The sequence below is a fragment of the Elephas maximus genome, chromosome 4 (assembly GCF_024166365.1).
Source record: "Elephas maximus indicus isolate mEleMax1 chromosome 4, mEleMax1 primary haplotype, whole genome shotgun sequence".
Taxonomy (NCBI): domain Eukaryota; kingdom Metazoa; phylum Chordata; class Mammalia; order Proboscidea; family Elephantidae; genus Elephas; species Elephas maximus.
In genome coordinates, this window is record NC_064822.1 from 44,132,837 (window position 1) to 44,159,720 (window position 26,884).

General features: G+C 40.1%; 1 protein-coding gene across 3 annotated transcripts in view; it reads right to left on the bottom strand.

The window, feature by feature from the left end:
- Positions 1 to 2,329: 2,329 nt before the first annotated feature.
- MCM10 (minichromosome maintenance 10 replication initiation factor) overlaps positions 2,330 to 26,884 on the bottom strand; it is a 47,160-nt gene continuing 22,605 nt past the window's right edge. For 2 of the 3 annotated variants that reach the window (XM_049881975.1, XM_049881976.1), the window contains exons 15-20: positions 25,549 to 25,693; positions 24,790 to 24,908; positions 22,816 to 22,929; positions 20,782 to 20,927; positions 4,924 to 4,966; positions 2,330 to 4,837 (exon numbers count right to left, since the gene is read on the bottom strand). In XM_049881975.1, the coding sequence (XP_049737932.1) occupies positions 4,754 to 4,837; positions 4,924 to 4,966; positions 20,782 to 20,927; positions 22,816 to 22,929; positions 24,790 to 24,908; positions 25,549 to 25,693 (651 nt within the window). In that variant the 3' untranslated portion in view covers positions 2,330 to 4,753. The other variant, XM_049881977.1, reaches the window with a different exon arrangement.

Here is a 26,884-nt window from a genome sequence, read left to right on the forward strand (position 1 = left end):
TTTATTCAAGCAACATGTTACCACAGACTTGGTTCCAATTCTGATTTCAACCCATATATTCAAATTACTTAACCAATTTCCTTAACTGCAGAATAGGGACATTCCTGATCTGGTCCTGTTTTGGGAAACACTATTACAGTGTATATTTTATATAGAATTATAAGAAGCCTGGTAGTACAGTGGTTAAGCGCTTGGCTGCTAACCAAAAGGTCAACAGTTTAAACCCATCAGCCGCTCCACGGGAGCAAGATGGGGCAGTGGTAGTCAGCATCAGTAAAGATTACAGCCTTGGAAACCCTATAGGGAGGTCTAGTCTGTCCTATAGGGTTGCTATGAGTCAAAATCGATTTGATGGCAAAGGCTATATATAATTCTAGCTCTGTCTGTCCTGTCTTGGGTGAAATGGCTTCCAGCTTTTACCCCCTTCGTTACTGTTGTGTGGCTTTTCTCCACTTTGGCAAACTCTCCAAGGGTGATCTCCAAAATGCAGTTGACAGTGGAGATATGGTCTGACCTACGTAGGACAGCATGGGGCTCTTTCCCACTTTGTTCTGTACCGTCCAGCAGCTCAGCTATTCTGTGGCTCCTCTTAATCTTCAAAAATTTCTACAGTTTTTTCAAAAACTGTATCAACTGAAGCCAACCGATTTCTTGTTTCTTTTGTGCTTCCATATTATTTTCTTTAGATATCTTGCTGATTCTTTCCTTGAAATTGGCAAATACAGTTGGAATTTCATTGTTTGAGCCATTCATCCTTCCTGAGAACTGTACTGTTTCCAAATCTTTACCCATGCAATCAAGATGCCTATCTTCCTTGTAGAGTAGAAGCTCTGATGAGTAGTTATCTGTGACATACTTAGGCAAACAGGTTTACTCTCCAGATTTTTTAAAAATAAATGTCATCAGACACATCTAACCTACTATAAACATCAAGTTTTACTCATTTTTTTTAAAATAATTTTTATTGTGCTTTAAGTGAAAGTTTACAAGTCAAGTCAGCCTGTCACATGTAAGGTTATATACACCTTACTCCCATTTACTCTCCCCCTAAGTCAGCCGGCTCCCTCCTTCCAGTCTGTCCTTTCGTGACAATTTTGCCAGTTTCTAACCCTCTTTACCCTCCCATCTCCCCTCCAGACAGGAGATGTGAACACAGTCTCAAGTGTCCACCTGATACAAGTAGCTCACTCTTCATCAGCATCTCTCTCCTGCCCATTGTCCAGTCCCTTCCATGTCTGATGAGTTGTCTTCGGGAACGGTTCCTGTGCTGGGCCAAGAGAAGGTTTGGGGACCAAGACCGCCGGGATTCTTCTAGTCTCAGTCAGACCATTAAATCTGGTCTTTTTATGAGAATTTGGGGTCTGCATCCCACTGTTCTCCTGCTCCCTCAGGGGTTCTCTGTTGTGCCCCCTGTCAGGGCAGTCATCGGTTGTGGCCGGGAACCATCTAGTTCTTCTGGTCTCAGAATGATATAAGTCTCTAGTTCATGTGGCCCTTTCTGTCTCTTGGGCTCATAATTATCTTGTGACCTTGGTGTTTTTCATTCTCCTTTGATCCAGGTGGGTTGAGACCAATTGATGCATCTTAGATGGCCACTTGTTAGCATTTAAGACCCCAGACAGCACACTTCAAAGTGGGATGCAGAATGTTTTCATAATAGAATTTATTTTGCCAAATGACTTAGAAGTCCCCTTAAGCCATAGTCCCCAAACCCCCACCCTTGCTCAGCTGACCTTCAAAGCCTTCAGTTTATCCCGGAAACTTCTTTGCTTTTGGTCCAGTCCAGTTGAGCTAACCTTCCCTGTATTCAGTATTGTCCTTCCCTTCACCTAAAGTAGTTCTTATCTACTAACTAATCAGTAAATAACCATCTGCCACCCACCCTCCCTCCCCCTCTCTTAACCACAAAAGAATGTGTTCTTCTCAGTTTATACTATTTCTCAAGATCTTATAATAGTGGTCTTATACAATATTTGTCCTTTTGCATCTGACTAATTTCCCTCAGCATAATGCTTTCCAGGTTCCTCCATGTTATGAAATGTTTCACAGATTCGTCACTGTTTCAAGTTTTACTTCTAGCATCAGCTTCTACACAGAAAACCAATTCATGCAGTCTCTTCCCATTAGCTCTGCTGTGCCTCAACCCGAAGCTTTTAATGGTTTAAGTTTCCTTTGGGGAAGATTACACGCCAGTCATTCAGAAGTTCTTTATTTGCTATTCTGGATCGTTATTATCTAAAATTCTTCAGTTTTCCTTTCCTTTTGTTTGTTAAGGAAAATCTATTTTATTTTAAAAACGCAAAGATGATGATTTTCTTTAAAACGTCATTTATTTCTCTAAACAGAAAAAAGCATGCCAAAAAAAAAAAAATCCATTATAAGTATTATAACATTCAGATCAACCAGATTTCCCGTGACAGCCAGTTTTTGTTAGCTTACTTAGATCACTATGTACACACCCTGCTCAGGCTTGGGAAACACTATATATATGTATTACAACGTACATTTTATATATTATTTTAAGAAGCCTGATGGTTAAGTGCTTGGCTGCTAACCAAAAGGTCAACAGTTTGAACCCATCAGCCACTCCACGGGAGCAAGATGGGGCAGTGGTAGTCAGCATCAGTAAAGATTACAGCCTTGGAAACCCTACAGGGAGGTCTATTCTGTCCTATAGGGTTGCTATGAGTCAAAATCGATTTGATGGCAAAGGCTATATATAACTCCAGTTCTATCCGTCCTGTCTTGGGTGAAATGGCTTCCAGCTTTTACCCCCTTTATTACTGTTGTGTGGCTTTTCTCCACATAGTGATCCAAGTAAGCTAAAAAAAATTTGCCATCAGGCCTGTGATTATACAATAAACTCCAGTTATCAAAGACAGGTTATGGGAAAAGTAAACACAGATATTGAATTTATGTGAAAGCAATTAATACACCTTGATAAAGGAGATAGGAATAAGATACTGATCTCACTGGTGAATCATATTTTCGTTGCAAACAAGTAAGACTCCCCCACCTACCCTTACCCTGCCCCCCTGATTTATCCCTGAATGAGTATCTCATAGTGTAAGAAAGTACATACAGAAAGCATTTCAAATAAAATACCACTCCCCACCCCCGCAACCTAGGATCTGGTATAACAGAGAAGTAACTTGAACACATTTTTAAATCATTTAAAAATATTAGATTTTAAAAAGGAAGGCATCCGGATTCAGCTCACCATCAACTTTTATAAGAATATTACACTTCTCATATACAATATACAAGTGATAACAATTCCCAGATAAAAACGTATTTCTCATACAGGAAGGGGATCATTCAGTTAAAGGGCCTCCTGGTGTTCCAGTTTGGTTGTGACTTACTTCAAATACATAACTCTGTTTTAAATTTCAGGCAAATACATCTACTCGAAATGAACCATTAAAAATAGTCAAGTGGTTTATGGTTTTCATTCAGAATTAAACACCTTAGTCAGTAAAAAAAAAAAAAAAAAAGTGAATTACTCCTTTAAGTATAGTTATTATGGTATAACCTTAGGGGAAACACAAGGGTCAGGCACAGCACCTTCTACCCGTATGGGCAGAGTTTTATGAAATCTAAGACACATGAATTTTATTTTTGACTCTTTAAAACCTCCTATACATACTTTGTTCCTAATGTAATGCCATATTGGGGAAAACCTAATCTAACTAGAATTCAAATCTCAATACAATATTCCTACCAATTTACCCAATCTTTAGGTGGTGCTAGCATTCACTTAGGTCAAATGACATTTGGAAAACCAAGTTGTCCAGGCAAAGGAATCTCCTTAGAAGATTTTTTTTGGTAGTAATTTACATGTTGTTTGACCTATAATTATTGATGTGTACAATAAGGTATCTAAAAATTCCTAACTCCATGGGATTCTGTCCTTATGGGATGTTTGTTTTGCAGTCATGCTCCACAGTTTCTCAAATTCTGCATTCATTTAGGTTTGAGGTTTCCAAGTCTCTTTAAACCATACTTAAATAAAACCATACTTTAAAATTAGATTACAGAGTTCCATAATATTATAAGGGCACAGGGAGCCCATACATACACATACATAAAATAACTGAAATGCAAAGTGGGTTCAATGACTTGATCAATTTCAAAGAACAAAACAGATATAACAGTAGAACAAAAGAAAGTATCTGCCTTTTAATATCAGTACATCAAGACCATAATTAACTAGATGTGAAAAAAGTTACTTTTTGTAGAATCTAAGTTCTAAGAGATCCATTTCAAGATGACTTAGTCCAACCTTCCTTTACTTACAAATAAGGAAACAGAAGCTCAGAACTTAGGCAACTTGCCTGGGGTGAGAGTTAAGATATATTAATTTTTTTTTTTTTGCCTCTGGGTGTCCCCATAGAACCTTATCCTGATAAAGAAGTCATACTGCACAATTTGTAATTCAGAGATACAGAAATATGGCTCTTGATTTACCTTCAGTTGTGTGGCATTGTGTGAGTGCAGTAATGTAGCCATCAACAGGGAGAAACAGGAAAGACAACGATACCTTGATTTGCTATTCCAATGTCAAAGTCAAATTTGGTATTGTCAAACCAACACGATGGAGGACGGTAAGCAGGCAAAGTTTATGGGCTTAATACGCATTTGTTTTGAATGCATCAATGAGTACGTGGGCAACACAGAGCCAATACCTTGCTTTTTGCTTTTCTGGAACCACCAGAAGTAAGGCAGGAGGTGGGAAAATGACTGAAGTTTACGGTTATTTAAGGCTATTTAGAAATTTGGCATGTTCTTCTCCTCTTGGTAACAGGGTTTCTCCTCCTATCTTTGGGCCTTTCTTTTCCTAGAAAAACAAAAATATTTTAATCAGAAATGATTCAATATTATTTGCATGGGTTTCTAAAATTAGTCAGTTTGCAAATGACATACCTTTAGCATTCCGTCCCGTTCCCATTTGAAGAGGCCACAATTACTGCAACAGAAAATGTAGATTTACTCAGCAGGTGATGTACAGGGCCACACATAAAGACAGCACTGCTTAATTCAGGGGAAGAGTATCCAATTTCAAAGAGAATCTGATCAAAGGGACACTCATATTATAGGTCAAATCTCAGGCTATATGGTAATGATATTAAAAATAAATACTCCAATGAGTTGAGATATGGTCTTCAACTCCTTAACAAGCTATAGATACTTCGGAGTTGGAATTCCATATAATATTATAACAAGGCTGTTAACACCGTGTCCCTGGTGGTTGTGTTTGGCAGCTAAGCAGAAACTGGGATATTCGAGTCCACTCAGAGGAGCCTCAGAAGGCCTGGAGATTTATTTCTAAAAAATCAGTCACTGAAAACCTTATGGAGCACAATTCTAGTCTGACACACATGGGGTCACCGTGAGTCAGAGTCACCTCCACGTGAACTGGGTTTAACCAACTGGATGTGATGAGTGCAAGCCTGGTTTATGACGGATGGCTGCTGGGGTGAGATTCAGATTTAGGAAGTGAACCCTCTGAGGGAGACTAGCCTGTGGCTTGCCCCTTTCTCCTTTTCTGGAGCTAAAAGGATGCAACAAGAAAGGATGAATCTTCTTTCTAGTCTGGATAATTCTTCTTTTTTCTTCACAACCCAAAAACCTTTACTCTTTTACTACTCAAAGAGTCTAGATACCCTTGCCCTCATTTTTAACACGGTGGGGCAGTCCAACCTAAGAAGGAATGTGGACACAACAGTGAAAGCCTATTTTCTACTAGGTTTACTGTGGGGAAGGAAGATAAAAAGAGAAAAGAAATATAAGTTACAGAAATATGTTTTCCAGCACCCTTGGGTTTCAGAGGTGACCTGGGAACAGGGGAGTGCCTGGCCTGCCTCATCTTTTTTTCCCTGAGAGTCAGCATGCCATGGTCTCAGCTCTGAGCCTCTCCGCCTTCCCACTGTAGAGACTGGTTGTTATCTATCTACAAGAGACTTGAACTTCCTGTAACCAGCCCTGAAAGGCTGAGGTACCCTCTATCCATCAGAAGGTTGCTAGGACCTAGATATGTTTCCATCTCTGCCATTCTTCAACTTCCACTCAAGGAAGAAGACCATTCTGTCATTTCTCTACCTAGCTTTTAGCAATTCTCTGACACTTCATTTCTTCCACTTGGCAAAACCCAAGCCCTGTATCCAATTAATGGCCTGCTTCTTCTACACCTACCTCTTGGCTGCTGAGTACAACCCATGCAGACTGGAAACTATAAATTTATAAAGTGCAATGCAGCCCATCAATCCATCCATTATTTCATGAATCAGTACTCTCTTGGGCCCTGCTCCCCACAACAACTCCTTCAAACTTTCTCCATTCTCCTCAAACTACTCACCTTATAACTCTCTGTCAGCAGATAACCTCATCTCCTTCCTTACAATGAAAACAAGCCATTCGAGAGGAACCCCCTCAACTTACTGCCAAGAAACCTTTAAGCGTACCTGCACAGTACACATCCTTTTCTTTCCTTCCCTCCTTTTAAAGTATGGAAGAGACGTCCCTTTGAAAACCTGACGAACACTTTTCTGTACTTATCACACTTAGTGTTTGGTATGTAACGCAGCTAACCCTTGTTCTTGAAACACTCTCTTCTCTTGGCTTCCATAACACTGTACTCTCTCTTAGTTTCCTTCTACCTTTTCCAGCCATGCCCTCCTTAGTCTGCTTCATAGGTTCCACTTGCTTTTTTTATCTCTTAAATGGGGGTGGGTTGTGTGTTAAATCAAATAGCTTCAGAACACTTCTAGATTAATATTCTCCGTCCTGATCATTTCACTGGGCAAAGGAATAAATCACTTCTGCCTCAGCTCTACAGCAGTGATTCTCTGCTTGTAGAAACTCACCTGGTATCTGGGAAACTTTCCCCACCTTACACAGGCTTCTTAGAGATTTACTCATGCTGTTTCTTCTATCTAGACTGCTCACTCCCCTCTTGGCCTCCTTAATTTCCTTCACCATTTACTTATCAGCTCAAAAGTGACTTACTCAGTGACTTCCCCGATCATCTCCCTCTGTGAGACCAAAATCTCCCCAGAAACGCTCATATACCAATAGCACCATATGCCTTTCCTTCAAGCATGTAGACTGATTTTAATTTACACAATTGAATGACTAGTAAATCAATGTCTGTTTTCTTCACTTGGACTCTTTGGGGGTAGGGACCATGTTTGATTTGTTCTTCACAATTTCTGAAGCACAGCATGATGCCCACCATAACCATTTTACTGAATGATTAAATAAGTTTATGAATGGACTCATGAGGGAATCAAGGGTTGGTGCCCAGGTAGACCACCGCTTCTAATGGGAGAGGTTATTCAGATTCAGGTGGGCTTCGGTGGCATAAACACTGAGGAACTCTACTTGAGAGAAACAAACAGACTATACATTATTGTCCTCTTCATTTTTTGAAGCTTATCTTGAAGCCTATTTGTGAGGAAAGAAATGTCTATTCCAATCGGCCTCTAGATCAATGGCTTGATAATTCTTTACAGAGCCCAGTTCTATTTAAGATCAGAAAAAGATTCCATAGCCCACCTACTCTCTTTGTTCTAAAGTTGGCTTTAAGAACCAAAACGATTTTAAAAAAGGAGAGGGGCACTATATTTTTAGACTGGTTCTATACTAAGAACTTCGCAGCCCACTGATGGATCAACGATGGTATTATGAACAAATCACTGTTCTAGTTAGGTCAGCAAACTATGGCCTGTGGGTCAAATCCAGCCTGTCACTTATTTTTGTAAATAAAGTTTTACTGGAACACAGCTATGCCCATGTTTATTTATAGCTGCTTTTGTGTTACAACAGCAAAGCTAAATGGTTGTGATACAGATCATATGACCCACAAAGTCCAAACTATTTACTCTCTAGCCTTTTATAGAAAAAGTCTGTAGATCTCTCCTTTTGATCAAGAATTAACAAGAAAAATTCCTGACAAAACAGTTGTTCTTACAAAAATAACAGGACTACCTGGAGGCTTAAGAAGCATCTTGCTCCTTGATTTGAGTTGTACTTATTGCTTATCCTAAACGAACAGACTTTTTTCTGATACTCTTATGTTTTATATAAGCACTTGCTATTACAACATTTTTAGTAATCTATTTTGTAAAGAAAATTAGGTATCGATCTTCAAATACTTATAAAAATTTATAATCTAGATTATAAAAAAGTCATAAACCAGCTTCTGATTCCTGACAAATTATGGACTACCGTGGGTTCCTGGCTCCCGTCCCCCAAATCAGCCCTGGAAAAACTTTAAGTGCGAGTAATATGGACTCCAGGAATTAAACAAGCAAAGAAAAAAGCTGGTGACAATCTCCTGGTGAGAAAATCCTGAGAAGACTAAAGTCCATCTTGAAATTGCCTACAATTTGAAAGGATCAATATCATACAAATTATGTCCTTTAGGAATAATGCAATAAAATTATAAACTAATAACAAAAAAGATGGCTAGAAACAATTCCATATATCTGGAAACTAAACATTATTACTCCTTAGGTTAAGAAGTAAATCATAAAAAACATTAAGAAATACTTATATTTAAAATACTACATGGCAAACTATGTGGGTAAGTACTAAAGCAGAAGGCTTAGAGGTAAATATTTGGCTTTAAATATATTTATGAGGAAACGAGAAAGGTTAAAAATAATAAGTTGAGTTTAAGCATTCAACTGAAGTTGTCAAAAAGGCACAAAGCAAACTCAAAGAAACAAGGGCAGAAGTTATAAACATAAGTGCAGAACTCAATAAAACAGAAAGAACTCACTAAGATAGAAGATGGCTTTCTGAAGACATAAACAGAATAAAGAGACCTCTGGCAAGGTAGATCTTGAAAAAAAGGAAAAGAAAAACAACAAAAATAGCAAATAATTACTGTCTTAAGCTGGGTTCTCTAGAGAAGCAAAATCAGTAAGCATGTATATATAGGGAGAGAGAGAATAGGGAGAGAGAGAGGTTTATATCAAGGAAATGGCTCATGCAGTTCAGGAGGTAGGAATATCCCAAGTCCATGGGTCAGGCTGGAGGCTTCTTCTGACTTATGAGGCTGCAGGGTCTAGCAAAACTAAGACCAGTGGAGCTGGTCAGACAGCAGGCTGCTGGCTTACAGGCTGCGGAGGCCGACGAAGCCTAAGACTGGCAGGGAAGACAGCAGGCCACTAGTTCACAGGCTGCAGAGGCTGAAGAATTCCAACATCAGCAGGTAAGCTGCTAGCTCAAGTCCCAAGAGCTGGAGGTCAGACGAGGAACCAGCTGCAGGATTCAGAGAGAGCAAAAGCCAGCAAACTTTGCCAGAAAATCCACATATATTGGATGCAGGTCACACACCCAAGGAAAGTCCCTTTCAAGTGGTTGGCTGCTTACAGCAGATCTTGTCATGGGGGTGATCACATTATATCAGATCTCATTATGGAAGTGATCACATCATTACATAGCTGCCAAACCACATCATAACTGCCACAACGGAGAATCACGGCCCAGCCAAGTTGATACATAACTTTAACTATCACAGTCCAACCCTTGTCAACTTGGCACCCGTATGCATCTCCCTAAACCATACACAATCTCTAAAGATAATTATAAAGCCATACTTGTACCTAGCATGAAAACTGACACATGAACAATCGAAAACACTCTAGCCCTGTTTACATCTTATATAAGTGAAGAAAAAAAATTCGATGCACATGTACAAGGAAGAAATACTCATAACAAATACAGTCCTTGTTTCTGCACCTGGTCACATGGTCATAACTGGTATTTACAACTACCTTCTTCAACCACCCACCCCGTATTCCCTTTACCCTCAGCAGGTTGTAGTTCTTCGTTTGGTTGAGTGACCCAAACCTTCATTCCTGAAAGGTCTGGCCCATTAGTAGTCATGTTGGAATTGGGCTGCTATGGTTCTCCATTGACTTTAATCACAGGGCGTGGTAGTACTAAGAGATATCCTAAGGGATCTCCCATGTTCCATACATACTCTTCTTTACCTCCATTATGTAGTACCAATCTGATCTCCTCTTGGTAATCAGGATCAATCACACCAGCCAATAGAGTAACTCCCTTCTTGGCTTGTTGATCCAGAGGCATGAGGAGCCCAAAGTGGCCGTGTGGCATTCTTAATTTCCAGTTCAATGGAATCAGTGTTTTGTCTCCTGGTGGGAGCTTTCTTCCCTTTGGAACTAAGACCTCTGGATCCGCACAGCACAGAGTCACAGGAGTAAGAAGCAAAAATTTTGAGAGTGGGTCACTAAGGGTAATAGTGAGTGGTTCCACTCTCATTTCCACACCTCTTGATTCCTGGACCCATGAATCCTGGCTATGGGAGAAACAGTACCACAAATTGGATGCCATAATTATGTCTTTAGAAGGCTGTTCCATTGTTCTATCAAGCCAACTGTTTCAGGATGATGGGAAACATGATAACACCAGTGAATTCCATGAACATGGACCCACTGCTGTACTTCATTTGCTGTGAAGTGAGTCCTTTGATCCTAGGAGATGCTGTATGGGCTTTCATGACAGTGGATAACGCATTCCTGAGTCCACGGATGGTAGTTCTGGCAGAAGCACTGCATCTAGGGAAGGCAAATCTGTATCCAAAGTGAGTGCCTATTCCAGTAAGAACAAAACACTGCCCTTTTCATGATGGAAGCCAGGTCGCTGGCTGATCACCTCGAGGAATGGTACCATACTGGGGACACGATGTTGGTCTCTGCTGCTTGCTGGCAGATTGGCTCAGCAGTGGCTATACTCAAGTTGGCCTTGGTGAGTGGAAGTCCATGTTGCTCAGCCCGTGTATAACCTCCATCCCTGCCACCATGGCCACTTTGTTCATTAGCCCACTGAACAATGATGGGAGTGACTGGGGATGGAGGATGACTAGTTTCCACAGAATGTGTCATCTCATCCACTTAATTATTAAAGTCCTCCTCTGGTGAGGTCACTCTTTGGTGAGCATTCACATTAGACACAAATATCTTCACTTCTTTGGCCCATTCAGAGAAGTCTATCCACATACCTCTTCCCCATACCTCCTTGTCACTGATTTTCTAACCATGTTCCTTCTAACTCCCCGATCACTGAGCCAAACCACTGACCCCAGCCCAAGAAATTAGTATATAATCACACAGCTGACTATTTCTCCTTCCAAGCAAAGTGAACAAACAGGTGCACTGCACTAAGTTCTGCCCACTGAGAGGATCTCCCTTCAGCACTGTTCTTCAGCGAGGTCCCAGTAAAGGGTTGTAGAGCTGCCATTGTCCACATTGAGTGGTGCCTGCATATTGCACAGAGCTATCTATAAACTTCTTTAGTCAACTGATCATAAGAAACTCCCCATGAAGCCATAGGTACAGACTGGGAGATGGATCGTAATGTGACAGGAGTGGAGACCATGGGCATTTGGGCTACTTCCTCATGCAACTTACTTGTGTCTTCAGGTCCTGCTTGGAGCCCAATCTCCTATATACCACTTCTATTTAATGATGGAATGCTGCTGTGCACATTCAACTTTATGACCCTCTGGGTCAGACAACATTCAGTTCATGATGGGCAGCTCAGGTTGCATGGTGACTTGGTGGCCATGCGTTAAGCGTTCAGACCCTACTAAGGCCCAATAACAAGTCAAAAGCTGTTTCTCAAAAGGAGAGTAGTTATCTGCACAGGATGGCAGGGCTTTGCTCCAAAATCCTAAGGGTCTGTGCTGTGATTCACCAATAAGGGCCTGCCACAGACTCCAAACAGCATCTCTATCTGCCACTGACACTTTAAACACCACCGGATCAGCCAGATTATTTGGCCCAAATGGCTGACCTCCTTGGACAGCAACCTGCTTTGGGAGCCACTTCAAAAAAGCAGCTTTTCAAGACACTTAATAACTAGGCCAGAGTAGCACACCCAAATGAGGGATATGTTGCCTTCAAACTCCAAAGAGGCCCATGAGCATTGTGCCTCCTTTTTACTTGTGGGAGAGGCCAGATGCAATAACTTATCCTTTACTTTAGAAGGAATATCTTGACATGCTCCACACCACTGCACCTGTAGAAATTTCACTGAGGTGGGGAAAAAAAAAAAAAAATTTTTTTTTTTTTTAAGGTGCCTGAAAGTCTGTTGAATTAATTTCCCATCCTCTAGCACACAAATGTTTTACCAGTAAGTCCAGAATCACTGACACTTCTTCCTTACTAGGTCCAATCAGCATAATGTCAGCAATGTAATGGACCAGTATGATGTCTTGGGGAAAGCAAAGGCGATCAAGGCCCCTGTGGAATAAATTATAACATAGGACCGGAGAATTGATATACGCTTCAGGTAGGACAGTGGAGGTATACTGCTGGCCTTGCCAGCTGAAAGCAAACTGCTTCTGGTGGTCCTTTGAAACAGGTATGGAGAAAATGCCATTAGCCGGATCATTAGCTGCATACTGTAAGATGTATTAATTTGCTCAAGCAATGAAATCACATCTGAAACAGCAGCTGCAATTGGAGTCACCACCTGGTTAAGTTTTTGATAATCCACTGTCATTCTCCAAGATCCATCTGTTTTTTGCACAGGCCAAATACGCTAGTTGAATGGGGATGTGCTAGGAATCACCACTCCTGCATCCTTCAAGTCCTTGATGGTGGCAGTAATGTAATCTCTGCAGTCCCTCCAGGAATGTGGTATTGCTTTTGGTTTACTATTTTCCCAGGTAGGGGCAATTCTAATGGCTTCCACTTGACGTTTCCTACCATAATAGCCCTTACGCCACTTGTCAGGGATCCCATATGGGAGTTATGCCCACTGCTGAGTATATCTATTCCAATTATGCATTCTGGAACTGGGGAAATCACTACAGGATGGGTTCAGGAACCCACTGGACCTACTGTGAGCCAAACTTGAACTAAGACTCCATTAATAACCTGATCTCCATAAGCCAATGCTCTGACTGGTGGGTCACAGTGACATTTTGGGCCTCCCAGAATTAGTGTCAGTTCAGAGCCAGTATCCAGAAATGCCTGAAAAGTGTGATTATTTCCTTTTCTCCAATGAACAGTCACTCTTGTAAAAGGTTGTAGATCCCTTTGGGAAGGCTCAGAGAAAAGATTAACAGTATAAATTCTGGGCACTGCAGCGGGATCCTTCCTGAAGAGGACCCAGCCTCCCCTTCATTCAAGAGGTTGTGGGTCTGTAAACTTGCTCAAGTCTGGGAACTGATTGAGGGGTCATGACATTCTATTCGTGTAATTTGAGTCAGACTCTTGTTCATTTGACCCAGAATTATTCTGCTTGTACAGATCAAGCAAATTTATTTAGTAGATATCCCATCTATTTCACTTCTAGGGACACCATGACTAAGTTGCCAATGCCAAAAGTCCATATGAATCAGACTATTCTGGTTACTGCTTTGATTCTGTTGTCCATTATGGTAACCACGCCCACCCTGTCTTTGCCCACTGTTGTTAGGTGTCTTAATTCAGTTAGGGCACTTCCCACTGTCCAATCTGGCTTACATAAAATAGCAATCACAGCAGCCTTCAAGGCTGCTGGGGCTCCCTTCACAAATTTCTTCCTCACCATTGTGGTAAAAGGTGTGTCCTCTGGGCACTTCATGTGTGGGTCTAACCTGATAAATCTACTGTAACATGCCAATTTCCCTAAGCCTTTGGATTCTTTCCTCTATAGTATACCAAGACAGGACTGAAATTTCAACTTCATTTAGTGTCGGCCACCATGTAATCCATGCTTCAGTGAGCCAACCAAATAAACTGTTAGTTCCTTTCCTAAGCTCTCAAGCTGAAACAGTGAATGAAGGATCTGTCCTTAGTGGGCACGTATCAGTAAACACAGACTGATCCAAGTTTATGTTCCTTGCACCATTATTCCACAACCTTAATAGCCATTCCCACATATATTCCCTAGGTTTCTGTTGTACATATTAGAAAACTCAAGCAGTTCTTTTGGAGTATAGCATACCTCCTCTTGGGTCATGGTTTGTACTTCACCTTTAGAGGCTCACTGGTACTTAAGTCTAATTATAGGTCTAGAAACAAAAATGGGTGGTAGGAAGTGTTCTGAGAACATTCAGCAATATTTTATAAGGTGTCTGCCTTAGGTGATACCCCAGCCAATTACTCAGACACCTCTCCAGGGGATGACTCAGATAAAAGGCTCTTCGGACGCAGCTGGGTTAATCTCATCAGATGGGGATGGAGGAGATAATGGTTTTACTGGATTGGTGGCTTGGCAAAGATGGAGTAATCTCTTCAGATGGGAGTGAGAGGGCTGCTTCTGTTGGCAGGAGTGATTTAACAGAGTTTAGTGACCCAGCTTCCTTATTATCTGTCCATATATCCCCATGCCAAGTTTCAGGATCCCACTTCTTCCAATCAATGCCCTCACTTTAACTTCAGACACAATTTGAGGTTAGGAATTCAATCAGCATTGTAATTCAGCCATTCTTACTATAAGACTCTGAGTTTGGCTTTTGGCAATATCAGCTCTGTCACAAGAAATAAGGCTTTCTTGTGCTGGAGGTCCTAGCCAGAGCAATTAGGCTAGATAAAGAAATAAAGGGCATCCAGAATGGCAAGGAAGAAGTAAAATTATCTCTATTTGCAGATGACATGGTCTTATACACAGAAAACCCTAAGGAATCCTCAAGAAAACTACTGAAACTGAGAGTTCAGCAGAGTATCAGGTTACAGGATAAACATGCAAAAATCAGTTGGATTCCTCTACATCAACAAAAAGAACATCAAAGAGGAAATCACCAAATCAATACCATTCACAGTAGCCCCCAAGAACATAAAATACTTAGGAATAAATCTAACCAGAGACATAAAAGACCTATACAAAGAAAACTACAAGGTACTACTGCAAGAAACCAAAAGGGACCTACATAAGTGGAAAAACATACCTTGCTCATGGATAGGAAGACTTAACATTGTAAAAATGTCTATTCTACCAAAAGCCATCTATATATACAATGCACTTCCGATCCAAATTCCAATGACATTTTTTAATGAGATGGAGAAACAAATCACCAACTTCATATAGAAGGTAAAGAAATCCCGATAAGTAAAGCATTACTGAAAAAGAAGAACGAAGTGGGAGGCCTCACTCTACCTGATTTTAGAACCTATGATACTGCCACAGTAGTCAAAACAGCCTGGTACTGGTACAACAACAGACACGTAGACCAACAGAACAGAACTGAGAATCCAGATATAAATCCATCTATGTATGAGCAGCTGATATTTGACAAAGGCCCAGTGTCAGTTAATCGGGGAAAATTAACAACTGGTGCTGGCATAACTGGATATCCATCTGCAAAAAAATGAAACAGGACCCATACCTCACACCATGCACAAAAACGAACTCCAAATGGATTAAAGACCTAAACATAAAGTCTAAAATGATAAAGATCATGGAAGAAAAAATAGGGACAACATTAGGAACCCTAACACATGGCATAAACGGAATACAAAACATTATTTAAAATGCCAAACAGAAACCAGATAACTGGGAGCTAATAAAAATCAAACACCCATGCTCATCTAAAGGCTGCACCAAAAGAGTAAAAAGACTACCTACAGATTGGGAAAAAATCTTTAGCTATGACATCTCTGACCAGCACTTGATCTCTAAAATCTACATGATTCTGCTAAAACTCAACCACAAAAAGACAAATAAACCGATTCAAAAATGGGCAAAGGATATGAACAGGCACTTCACTAAAGACGACATTCAGGTGGATAACAGATAAATGAGGAAATGCTCTCCATCATTAGCCATTAGGGAAATGCAAATCAAAACTACAATGAGATTCTATATCGCTCCAACAAGGCTGGCAATAATCCAAAAAACACAAAATAATAAATGTTGGAGAGGCTGTTGAGGGATTGGAACACTTATACACTGCTGGTGGAAATGTCAAATGGTACAACCACTTTGGAAATCAATTTGGTGCTTCCTTAAAAAGCTAGAAATAGAACTACCATACGACCCAGCAATCCCACTCCTTGGAATATATCCTAGAGAAATAAGAGCCTTTACACGAACAGATATATATGCACACCCATGTTTACTGCAGCACTGTTTACAAAACCAAAAAGATGGAAGCAACCAAGGTGCCCAGCAACGGATGAATGGGTAAATTATGGTATATTCACACAGTGTAATACTATGCATCCATAAAGAACAGTGATGAATCTGTGAAACATTTCTTAACATGGAGGAACCTGGAAGGCATTATGCTGAGTGAAATCAGTCAGTTGCAAAAGGACAAATATTGTATTAAGACCACTATTATAAGATCTTGAGAAATAGTTTAAACTGAGAAGAACACATTCTTTTGTGGTTACGATGGAGGGGGAGGGAGGGAGGGTGGGAGAGGAGTATTTACTGATTAGATAGTAGATAAGAACTACTTTAGGTGAAGGGAAGGACAACACTCGATATGGGGGAGGTCAGCACAACTGGACTAAACCAAAAGCAAAGACGTGTCCTGAATAAACTGAAGGCTTTGAAGGTCAGCGAAGCAGGGGCAGGTGTTTGGGGACTATGGTTTCAGGGGACATCCAAGTCAATTGGCATAATAAAATCTATTAAGAAAACATTCTGCATCCCACTTTGAAGAGTGGCGTCTGGGGTCTTAAACGCTAACAAGCGGCCATCTAAGATGCATCAATGAGTCTCAACCCACCTGGATCAAAGGATAATAAAGAACACCAAGGACACAAGGCAATAACAAGCCCAAGAGACAGGGCTACATGAACCAGAGACTACATCATCTTGAGACCAGAAGAACTAGATGGTGCCTGGCCACAACCAATGACTGCCCTGACAGGGAAGACAACAGAGAACCCCTGAGGTAGCAGGAGAGCAGTGGGATGCAGACCCCAAATTCTCATAAGAAGACCAGACTTAATGGTCTGACTGAGACTAGAAGGACCCACGTGGTCACGGCCCCCAGACCTTCTGTTGCCCCAGGACAGAAACCATTCCCGAAGCCAACTCTTCAGACATGGATTGGACTGGACAATGGGTTGGAGAGGGATGCTAGTGAGGAGTGAGCTACGTGGATCTGGTGGACACTTGAGACTATGTTGGCATCTCCTGCCTGGAGGGGAGATGGGAAGGTAGAGGGGCTTAGAAGCTGATGAAATGGGCACAAAAAGAGAGTGGAAAGAGGGAGCGGGCTGTCTCATTGAGGAGAGAGTAATTGGGAGTATGTAGCAAGGTGTATATAAGTTTTTATGTGAGAGACTGACTTGATTTGTAAACTTTCACTTAAAGCACAATAAAAATTATTAAAAAAAAAAAAGAAATAAGGCTCTCTTTCATGTGGAAACTGCGGTCGTTTATGTGGTGCATAAGCTGTGACTCTGAAGCCCTGAGCTCATTTTCTTTCTTTCGCCACTTTGTCTAGCGAAAGTAGAACTAACCAACCAGCTTCCTTGTACTTCTCATTCTGACAAAGCTATAGAAAGGTATCAAACATGCAATCACTTAGAGAGCCTCATTTCCCACGAATACCTGATCTATTGGTGGTAATATTTTGTGTATTTCTATTGCTACCTCACACCATGGATTATTACTCAAGAAATAGAAGTTTAACTTCAGAAAAACCTAACAGTTTAATATACTACACTAACAAATTAAAGGAAAACAAAATCATACAATGAAGGAAAGGTGTCTGATTATGTTTAGTATGTATTTATGATAAAAAGTCACAGAAACTAGGAATAGAAGAGATCTTCCTTAACTTGGCAAAGATACTTAAAGGAGAAATTTAGAAGCATTTGCTTCAAGATAAAAACAAGAACTGAAAGTCCACTATCACTCCCACTATTTAAAATAGTACTAGAGGTACTACAAATCCTATCAGGATAGAAACAGAAATAGGGGTATAAGAGTTGAGATAAAACTTTCCTTATTTGCTGATGACCATGTACCTAGAAAAATCTACAAACTATTGGAAAACAGTTCAGTAAGCTTGCCAGAAGCAAGGTCAACTTGCAGAAAGTAGTAATATTTCTTTACACCAATAATTAAAAAATACAATAGGAAATGTCATCATTCACAATAACAGCATACCTAGAACTATAACATGTAACTCTAACATATCTAAGAATTAACTAAGCATCCTCAAGACCTCAATGAAACAGCTTTAAAACTCTAAGAAAAGTTACAGAAAATGATCTAAATAAATGGAGACATTCCATGTTCTAAAAGGGGATGACTAAGTATAAAAAGACATCAGACCCTCTCAAAATTATTTCAGTCATTTACTGCAATCCTACTCAGGGTTTCTGCTTCTGCTTAGAGACGTATGCTTAGACTGCTTCCATTAGGACAACTAGAAAAAGTAAAGAAAGTACAGAAATCTTTTACTGAAAGCATTAGAGAATGTAGAGATAAGAACTAGCAGATCTGAGAAGGGAGAACCTTGGGGAGATGAGCTGACTTCTGTAGGCACTTTTAACTTAAGAGCATTTGCCAATTGTAGGCACAGGCAGGGAGCTGAGAACCTGTATTTTGTTCCGGTGAAGAGCCACCAGTAGAACTTTGGATGTAGACTAGGAGTTCTCAAACAATGGCTGATATTTCCATCGGGGTATCTGTTGAGTTCTGGGGCTGCAGGGACATAGGCAGAAAGTCTTTGAAAAGCAGAGGAAAGTTTTTCTTGATAGTCTTGGAAACCAAAGATTAATATTTGAACACAACAGGCTCTCATGGGAAAACACTGAAGGTCCAGAAGCTAACGAGAAGTAGACTTAGCTTTACCAGGGCTATAACTCAGTGACTCAGCCCAGTCCTGACACAAAGTTAAGGTGATATGCCCAGCTGAAGGAGAGTGAGCTCTTTCAGGAGAAGGACAACCTCAGTGCCAGCCCACAGTTTTTTTGTACATAATGCCCAACATTTATTAATACAACTCTAATCAAAATTCTAGTTGGAATTTTTTGAAGAAGTCAATAAACTCTAAAATTTATGTAGAAGAATATATGAAAATCTAGGTCAATCTTGAAAAAGAAGAGTAAAAAGGAGTGGGAGGAACCTTTGCTGTACCAGTTAAGATATACCACACCACACCGAAGAAATAAAGACATGTGGAATTGGCTCCAGAACATATAGATCAATGAAACAGAGATCTCAGACACAGACCCATGGACATATAGAAACTTAAAATACAACCAAGGGACATTACTATCAATGGAGGAAAGCCTGAACTAGTTAGTATATAGTGTTGGGAAAACTGGCTCACTATAAGAAGAAAAAGAAAAAGAAGAGTCATTATTTGTAGATGACCCTAAACTACCTATACAAAGGATTTCCAGAATAATTAAAGATACAAAATATGAATGGTAAAAATGAAGTTAAGAGAAAAAAATGTAGGAGAGAATCTTGTAATTTGGGCGTGGGGTCACATTGGGAAGAGACTTCTTAAACAGAATAGTTTGGAAAAATATATTTGCAATAATTAAAACTAAAGGGGACAAAAATCTTAAATACACAAGAAACTTCTGCAAATAAACAAAAAGATAAGAACCCCAATAGGAAAATGAATAAGATATTAACAGGGAAGAAATTTACAAGGCTAAAAAGCATATGAAAAGATATTGAAAATATAAATAATCAGATGGATGAAAACGTAAAAACAATAGGATATCACTTTGTACACTGTGACAAAAATTAGAAAGTTGCACGATGCCACGTGTTGGTGAGGATATGATGATCTGGAGGCCCTCACGTACGTCTGGTGGCAGTGTAGATTGGTATGGCAATTCTGGAGAGCAAGCCAGTACTACTTAGTCAATTCCTCTCCTGGGTATATCCCAAAGAAACTCTTATATAGGGCCATAAGGGGACATGTAGGGGGATGGTGGAGGGGCTGTGGATGCAATCTGGGTGTCCATCACGGGGAGAGTAGATAGATGAAATGCGATGGATGCTCACCATGGAGTACTATTTTCAGTTAGAAACAACAGGCTAGATGTATACAGAGTGAGCAGATACATCCTAAAAACAGACAGCTGAGTGAAAAAAAGAAATAAAATGAGATATATAACATTATACCACTAGTGTAAATTGAAAATGTTGCTATACAATACACATTTTATGAGAAAACAAACAAAAGGATAACATTAATCACGTGGTTGACTATGGTGTTGGGGGGGTGGGATAGGAGTGAGGAAGGGGATACCTAAATGGGAAGGGCATTGAACGGACTAGTGATAATAATGTATTACAAACTGAGGAGTGATTACTCAACCCTAACTCCAGAGAACATCATTAACATCACATTCTATAGGAACGATGCCCTTGTGAACAGTCCACAACAGCAGCTCTGCCTCTGAATCTGAAGCTCCCAACAAAAAAACAAAACAGAAGACCTTTAAAAGACACACAAATGTTAATTTTTTTTTTTTAAATGAACAAATAACTCCTTAAAGTAGAATGAAAAAAAATCCCATATCCTAGTCCCTAACAAATACACATATATTCACCAACCCACCCTTCCCATATGTCGTTTAATTCTTCAACATTTTTTGAGGACCTACTATGGGCCAGGCATTATAGTTAAGTACAGGGAATATGGCAGTGAAGAAGGCAGGATCCTTTCCTTTAAGGAATTTTCATTTAACATTTCTAGTATCGGGATTATGCAGGAACTGTAAGAAGGCTCAGAAATAAGGCTTGAACTTCACAAAACGATTGTCCAACATTCCAGCGGATCTGCATCACCCAAGAATTGGAAAGAACCCTAGGCAATTCTCATACCTGCAGTGCTTTTTAGGGAGCCTGTCGAGGGAGATACTTCTGTTTCCACATGGACACCTGAAAAATCTCTTCACACCATCATGCCAGTGGTAGTCATGTTGCTCACTGACGCAGGTCTCCAAGGGCTTGAAATGGGTGTAGGCACACTGCATAGAGACCAATAGAAGGACACACAGCCAGTGAAGCCCTCTGACAGAGAAACTGGCTAGCTCTCATTAATCTGCTCAGTGATAACTTACTGTTCTCTTGTCCTACCCAGGTAGCTGCTAGTGGAGTTCGCCACCTTTTCTTCTAGCTGCAGTGACCCGTGTGATTTCTTGACTCTCCTGCATACTGATACCACTTTTCACATGCTTGGTCAATTTACAGTCAAGCATGAAGTACATAATAATCTTCTGTGATACTAAGACAATAGTAAGGGCAGAAGAATATCATAAATTTCTAAATAGCTTAGGTTGGTCTGTCCTAATTCACTGTAGTCCCTTGATTTTAAGACTTTATTACACACACACACATACATCCCTGGTGATGCAATGGTTAGGTGCTCAGCTGCTAACTGAAAGGTTGGCAGTTCAAAGCGAGCAGCTGCTCCACAGGAGAAAGATGTGGCAGTCTGTTCTCATAAAGATTACAGCCTTGGAAACCATACAGAGCAGTTCTACTGTCATATAGGGCCATTGTGAGTCAGAATTGACTCAATGGCATGCAACAACAACAAACATATACATAAATAAAAAACCCACGAGCATTTAAGGTTGCTCATTAGTTGATCTTAAGATAGGAAGATCATCCTGGATCATCCAAGGGGACCTAACGTAATCATAAAGGTCCTTGTAAGTGGAAGAGAGAGGCAGAACAGGAAGTCAAGAGTGACTGATGTGAGAAAGACTTAACCCATTGTTGCTGGCTTTGAAGATGGGGGAAGCAGGTGATAAGCCAAGGAACACAGGCAGGGCTTAGATGCTAAAAAGGCAAGGACACAGATTCTCCCCTAGAGCCTCCAGAAAGAAATGCAGCCTTCTAGCACCTTGATTTTAGTGCAGTTAGACTTCTGAACTGTAAGATAATAAATCTGTACTGTTTTAAGCCACCAACTGTGTAATAATTTTTTACAGTAGCAACAGGAAACTAATCACCAGCTACATCCTCAGGTTCACCATGTCGTCAGAGGTATAATGTCATCTGAGGTATAATGCAATGGTGACTTTTTTTTCTTCTAAAAATTGTTTGAAATAATCCCCTTTACTTATTCTCCAAGGCATAAACTTGCTAAAGGAAGCCCTGCCTTTTGGTGGCATCTGACTCAAGGCCAACCCCCAAATATAGAGGAGAATCTAAGGTCTTAGAAGGAATAAAAATCAGGAAAATTATACTTGGTAAACTAGGCCTCTTCCCTTCTCATACATGTTTCTTTGGCTGATTGGCCACCCAGGTATATGTAGAGTAAGTGGTAATGGAGAGAGCAGTGTTCAGCAAGATTCAAAATTTTCCATTTTTTATTAATGCCGGGGATAGAGGACTTAGAATTTTCCAACAGACATAGGGTGAAAATTCTGTAAATATGGAAAAAAGTGCAATTACACTTTGACTTGAGACTTAATTTGGTAGGTTAAGTCATAAGTAGAAAAAGACAACAGTAACTGATCATAACATGAGATGCCAAGTCAAGTAGTTCAACCAAGGTCCCAGGGACTGTGAACTATAGATGGAGGATATATTAGGAACTTGAGAAAGAGAGGTAAGAATAACTTGGATCCAGTAGTCAAGGGGAAAGAGATGTTAGAGGCTTATCTGCAGAGCTGGGAGCTGTGGTCAGATGAGAGGGGAACCTCATCCATTAATGCTCTACCATCAGAGCTCAGCAGCCAAAGCAGGCAGGGAGCCACATCCTTGGTTTCCATAGGTAGTTTGTTTCCAGCCTAATTAAATAACATGTGCAGGTCTTCAGTCACAAGATATGGCCTTGCATCCCACAGACTCTCAATACTAGCAGCACAAACAGGGCCATGAGTCCCAACCATCTCTGTTGCTTACCGTCTTGCATGTCACTACTCGACATTTCACTTCTCTGATGTTTTGCATCTTTTCTTCCATTTGTTCTTTTTTCACCAGTGGCTCAAAATAGCGTTCCTGCAGCTCCGCCTCAGTCTGGAATGATAAGGCATACAGGAGACCTTGTAGCAAATCCAATATATACTCAGGCAGCAGTTCAATAATAATAAAAAAACTAAAAAAAGAGGCTAATTTTATGAAGACACTTGATAAAACCCAAATGATCTGTAAACCAAAGGAAGGTGTAAGTAGAAATAAGCCCTCAGTAGGCATAAGGATAGGAAAGCACTTACTTGGTGATTTTTAGAACACCAAACACAAATCAAAAACACTAACATTCTCAATAGCATCATAATGAGTAAAGTACCCACTAAATTCTTGCTACTGTTCCATTAGAAACTCAACTTATGGAAGGTACTCAATACCTGCCTAGTGATAACAGCCCAGTCTGTTATCAGAATAGAGGACTTAGAATTTTCCAGATCAAGCACTTGGCAGGAGAAATTCCTGGCTGTTTAGAACAACTGGAAGGAGGTGTGAGGGCAGAGAGATGCTTACGGCAGAAGGTGGTCAAGCTCTGCAGTTACTGCAGCTACACAAAGCAAGAGGGCCCAGGTCTTCTGGTGGCTACGTGAGGCAGAGCTCAGTTCTACAGTCCTTCAGGGTGGGCTCTACCATCTCTCCTGACTGAGTTTCAAGTCCAGGAGACAGACATGAGTTCTAACCGTCTTGTGAGTCATTTGTTAACAAAAAGACGAGCAGATCATTCAGAACAGTGGTAACTAAAGGGGGATAGTATTGCCCTGATGGGACCCATTTTGAAACTGTGTGGAGCATTTTTTGTCATCCTAGTGATTGGAGGTCACTACTGGCAGGGACTAAGGATGCTGCACCTTCTGCAACGGTTCAATACTGAACAGTCCTCCACACAACAAAGAATTGTTTCCATGTGGCTTCTGAATGTTGTCTGGGACATCATGTGGCTAAAAAACCTGATTATAACCCCTAGAATCTAACTGTTTTATATACAACCCTAAAATATTTGTGCATGGTTTTAATATACATTGCGTATTCCAGGAGTGCACCTATATTGAGGGACAACTGTACCTTGGTTTGAAAGTTTCCCAGGATTATTCATCGTTAAAAAAAAAAAAAAAATCACATTGTCTAAGAAATATGCCCAAGAAAACACATGTATTATCAGTCTTCATTTCTATCTGTCTCATTTACCCTTACAAATGCAAGTCTCTGACTACGTCATTACTGTTGTCCCTTGGTATTCATGGGGTATTGGTTCCAGGACCCCAACGGACACCAAAATCCAAGATGCTTGAGTCAGCATTTGCATATAACCTATGCACAACTTCTCATATACTTTAAGTCATCTCTAGACTACTTGTAATACCTAATGCAAAGTAAATACTATGTAAATAGTTGTTATACTGTAATTTTAGGGAATAATGACAAGAAAAAAGTCTGTACATGTTCAGTACAGACACAATCATTGTAGGCCTAACTACATAGTACACACCGGTAACGATCCGTGGATGCAGAACCGATGGATATGTATAGAGGGCCAACTGTATTTTGTCTAGTGTAGCTGTGCCCAAGCATCTACATATTGAAATATCTATTATTACTATAGTTTCCTTTTTTAAAAAAATACTTTATTTTTGTTGTTGAGAATATACACCGTGAGAATATACACAGCAAAAACATACACTAATTCATTTCTACATGTACAACTCAGACATATTTATTTTCCTTTTCTGAATTATTTAGGATGTTATACTAGTATTTTTGAAATTACTAGCGTATGTAATTTACATTATCCATGAATTTTACTTAAGGATAATAAGGGAGCAATACAAAATATGTGTTATTAAAAAGAGGCATGGGCGTGTCAGGGCCGGTGACTACTAAATCTACATCATCCCTGGTCTTTTGGGCTCTTACCTCTTTGAGGATCCCTGTGTGCTTAGATTTTGCTTTTAGAATTTTCTGAAATTCTTCAGAATCCAGGTAGGCAAGTTGCTCTCTCCATTTTTTCCTAGCAGGTTCCAACTCATCCTCAGCTAGATCAGAAAGGGAAAACATTAACCGTTAAGAAAAGAATTTCAGAAAGCCAGCGTGATCCGCTGACTCAGCCTCCCTTTACCCTTTCTTCCTCTGCCCGCCAGTCCTTCAAGCTTTATTACCCCAGTTGGTACCAGCAGAGAAAAGCTCTTAAGAAGAAATGAGCTGAGAAGTAGAGTCTGGAATATGAGGTGGTGGCAGATTTGGCCACTAGATAAGAATTTCTTTTTCATCTTAAAATAGGGAGCTGACTATGATAATAGACAAAAACAACAAAAATCCTACTTACAAACTGATTTTAAAGTAACACTGCCACATTCAGAGTTTTAAAAATAAAAATAAAGCAATATAAGACAAAGGGATTTTACTTCTTTCAAAAAAAGTCTTTACACTAATCATGTACAGAGATCCAGTGAACAATCCTTTCTCCAGCTACTCACATTGTGCACAATTTCACTGCGATTTAATGTGATTATAAAAACCAATCAGTTCCAGATGGCAGAAATTCTATTTAGGTTTTTTTTTTTATACAGAAGGTAAAACAATGACTTCTGATGTCAGGAATGCTGGTTATGGTTTAGAACACGTCCTTTATGAACGGTTTCTCTTTCCCACTGCTAACTTTGAAATCTGCAATACCTTGAGGAGAAAATGTGTTGTTTTTTTCTACACGTTCCTTCACTTCCAGGACATCTTCTGGGTCCATGTGTTTCCTTTTAATGCTGTTAGGGTCTATTTTTGTAAGAATCTGGCCTTTTGCCCTTAATTTGCTTATTGCAGCTAACTAGAAAAAAGAGGAGAGAGATGAAAATGTAAAAGATCAGACAAAAACCAAAAAAAACCAAACCCATTGCCATCGAGTCGGTTCTGACTCATAGCGACCTTATAGGACAGAGTAGAACCGCCCTATAGAGTTTCCAAAGAGCACTTGGTGGATTTGAACTGCCGGCCTTTTGGTTAGCAGCCGTAGCACTTAACCACTAGGCCACCAGGGTTTCCAAAAAAAGACGAGATAGGCACCTACAAATCTGTGGCTCTTGAAGTTATTACTCAGTCCACTCTGGCTGTTCTCGAATATAAACTGGCAAAATACGTCTTCATTTTACTTAGGATTATTAACAATTATTAAAATTTCAAAAGCATGGGAGGGAGGTCTATAACAGTTTAACCTCAGCTAGCCTGTAGACCTCAGTGGCAGCACAGCCATTTATTAAGATCTTACGCAAGTAGAAATAGACTAGTGAAGAAATTTTAGACTTTCCAGTTCAGTCCCTAAGAATAGCTCTATGGTTTCTAGACACATAAAGGAATCACATTAACATTCCGGAATTTTGTTTTGGAATCAGACAGAATTAGGTTAGCGTTCTAGCGCTGCCACTTACTAGCTTGTAACCTTAGGCAAATTACTTTTCAGCCCCAGTTTCTACATTTATAAAATGGGAATGACGCATTACCTATCTTTTAAGGCTGTGGTTGTACAGATGAAATAACGTATGCAGAGCATGTACCTGTACATGTACCTATATAACAGGTCCTGAGTAATATTAGCAAATACTTGTAATTGTTATTATTATTGTTACTAGTACTATTATTACTACATATAAGGGTTTTGCTTATAGGTAGTCTTTTGCCCTTGATTTGCTTACCTCAGCAAACTAGAAAAAAAAAAGAGGTTCCAGTGAGGTGGCTCCAGGGCACTCAGGGTGGAGAAGCGGAGAGTGCTGGGTGGTGGGCTTGAGTATCCCCAGCCCCCACTTCAACCAGTGACTTAGCTTTTATCTGAATACAGATTGGGCTCCTGAATAAGATTTCTTTTAAAGGAGTCTAGTGTTAAACAATCTTGAAAAACAGTATTTTACAGTCTTGTCTCAACAATTTCAAGAATTTTTTTCTTATTGCCAATGTCTCTAGCTGTAAAACAGTATCTTCTTCTAAGCTATCTCCTTTAGCCTGACACGAAACAGTGTTGATAATG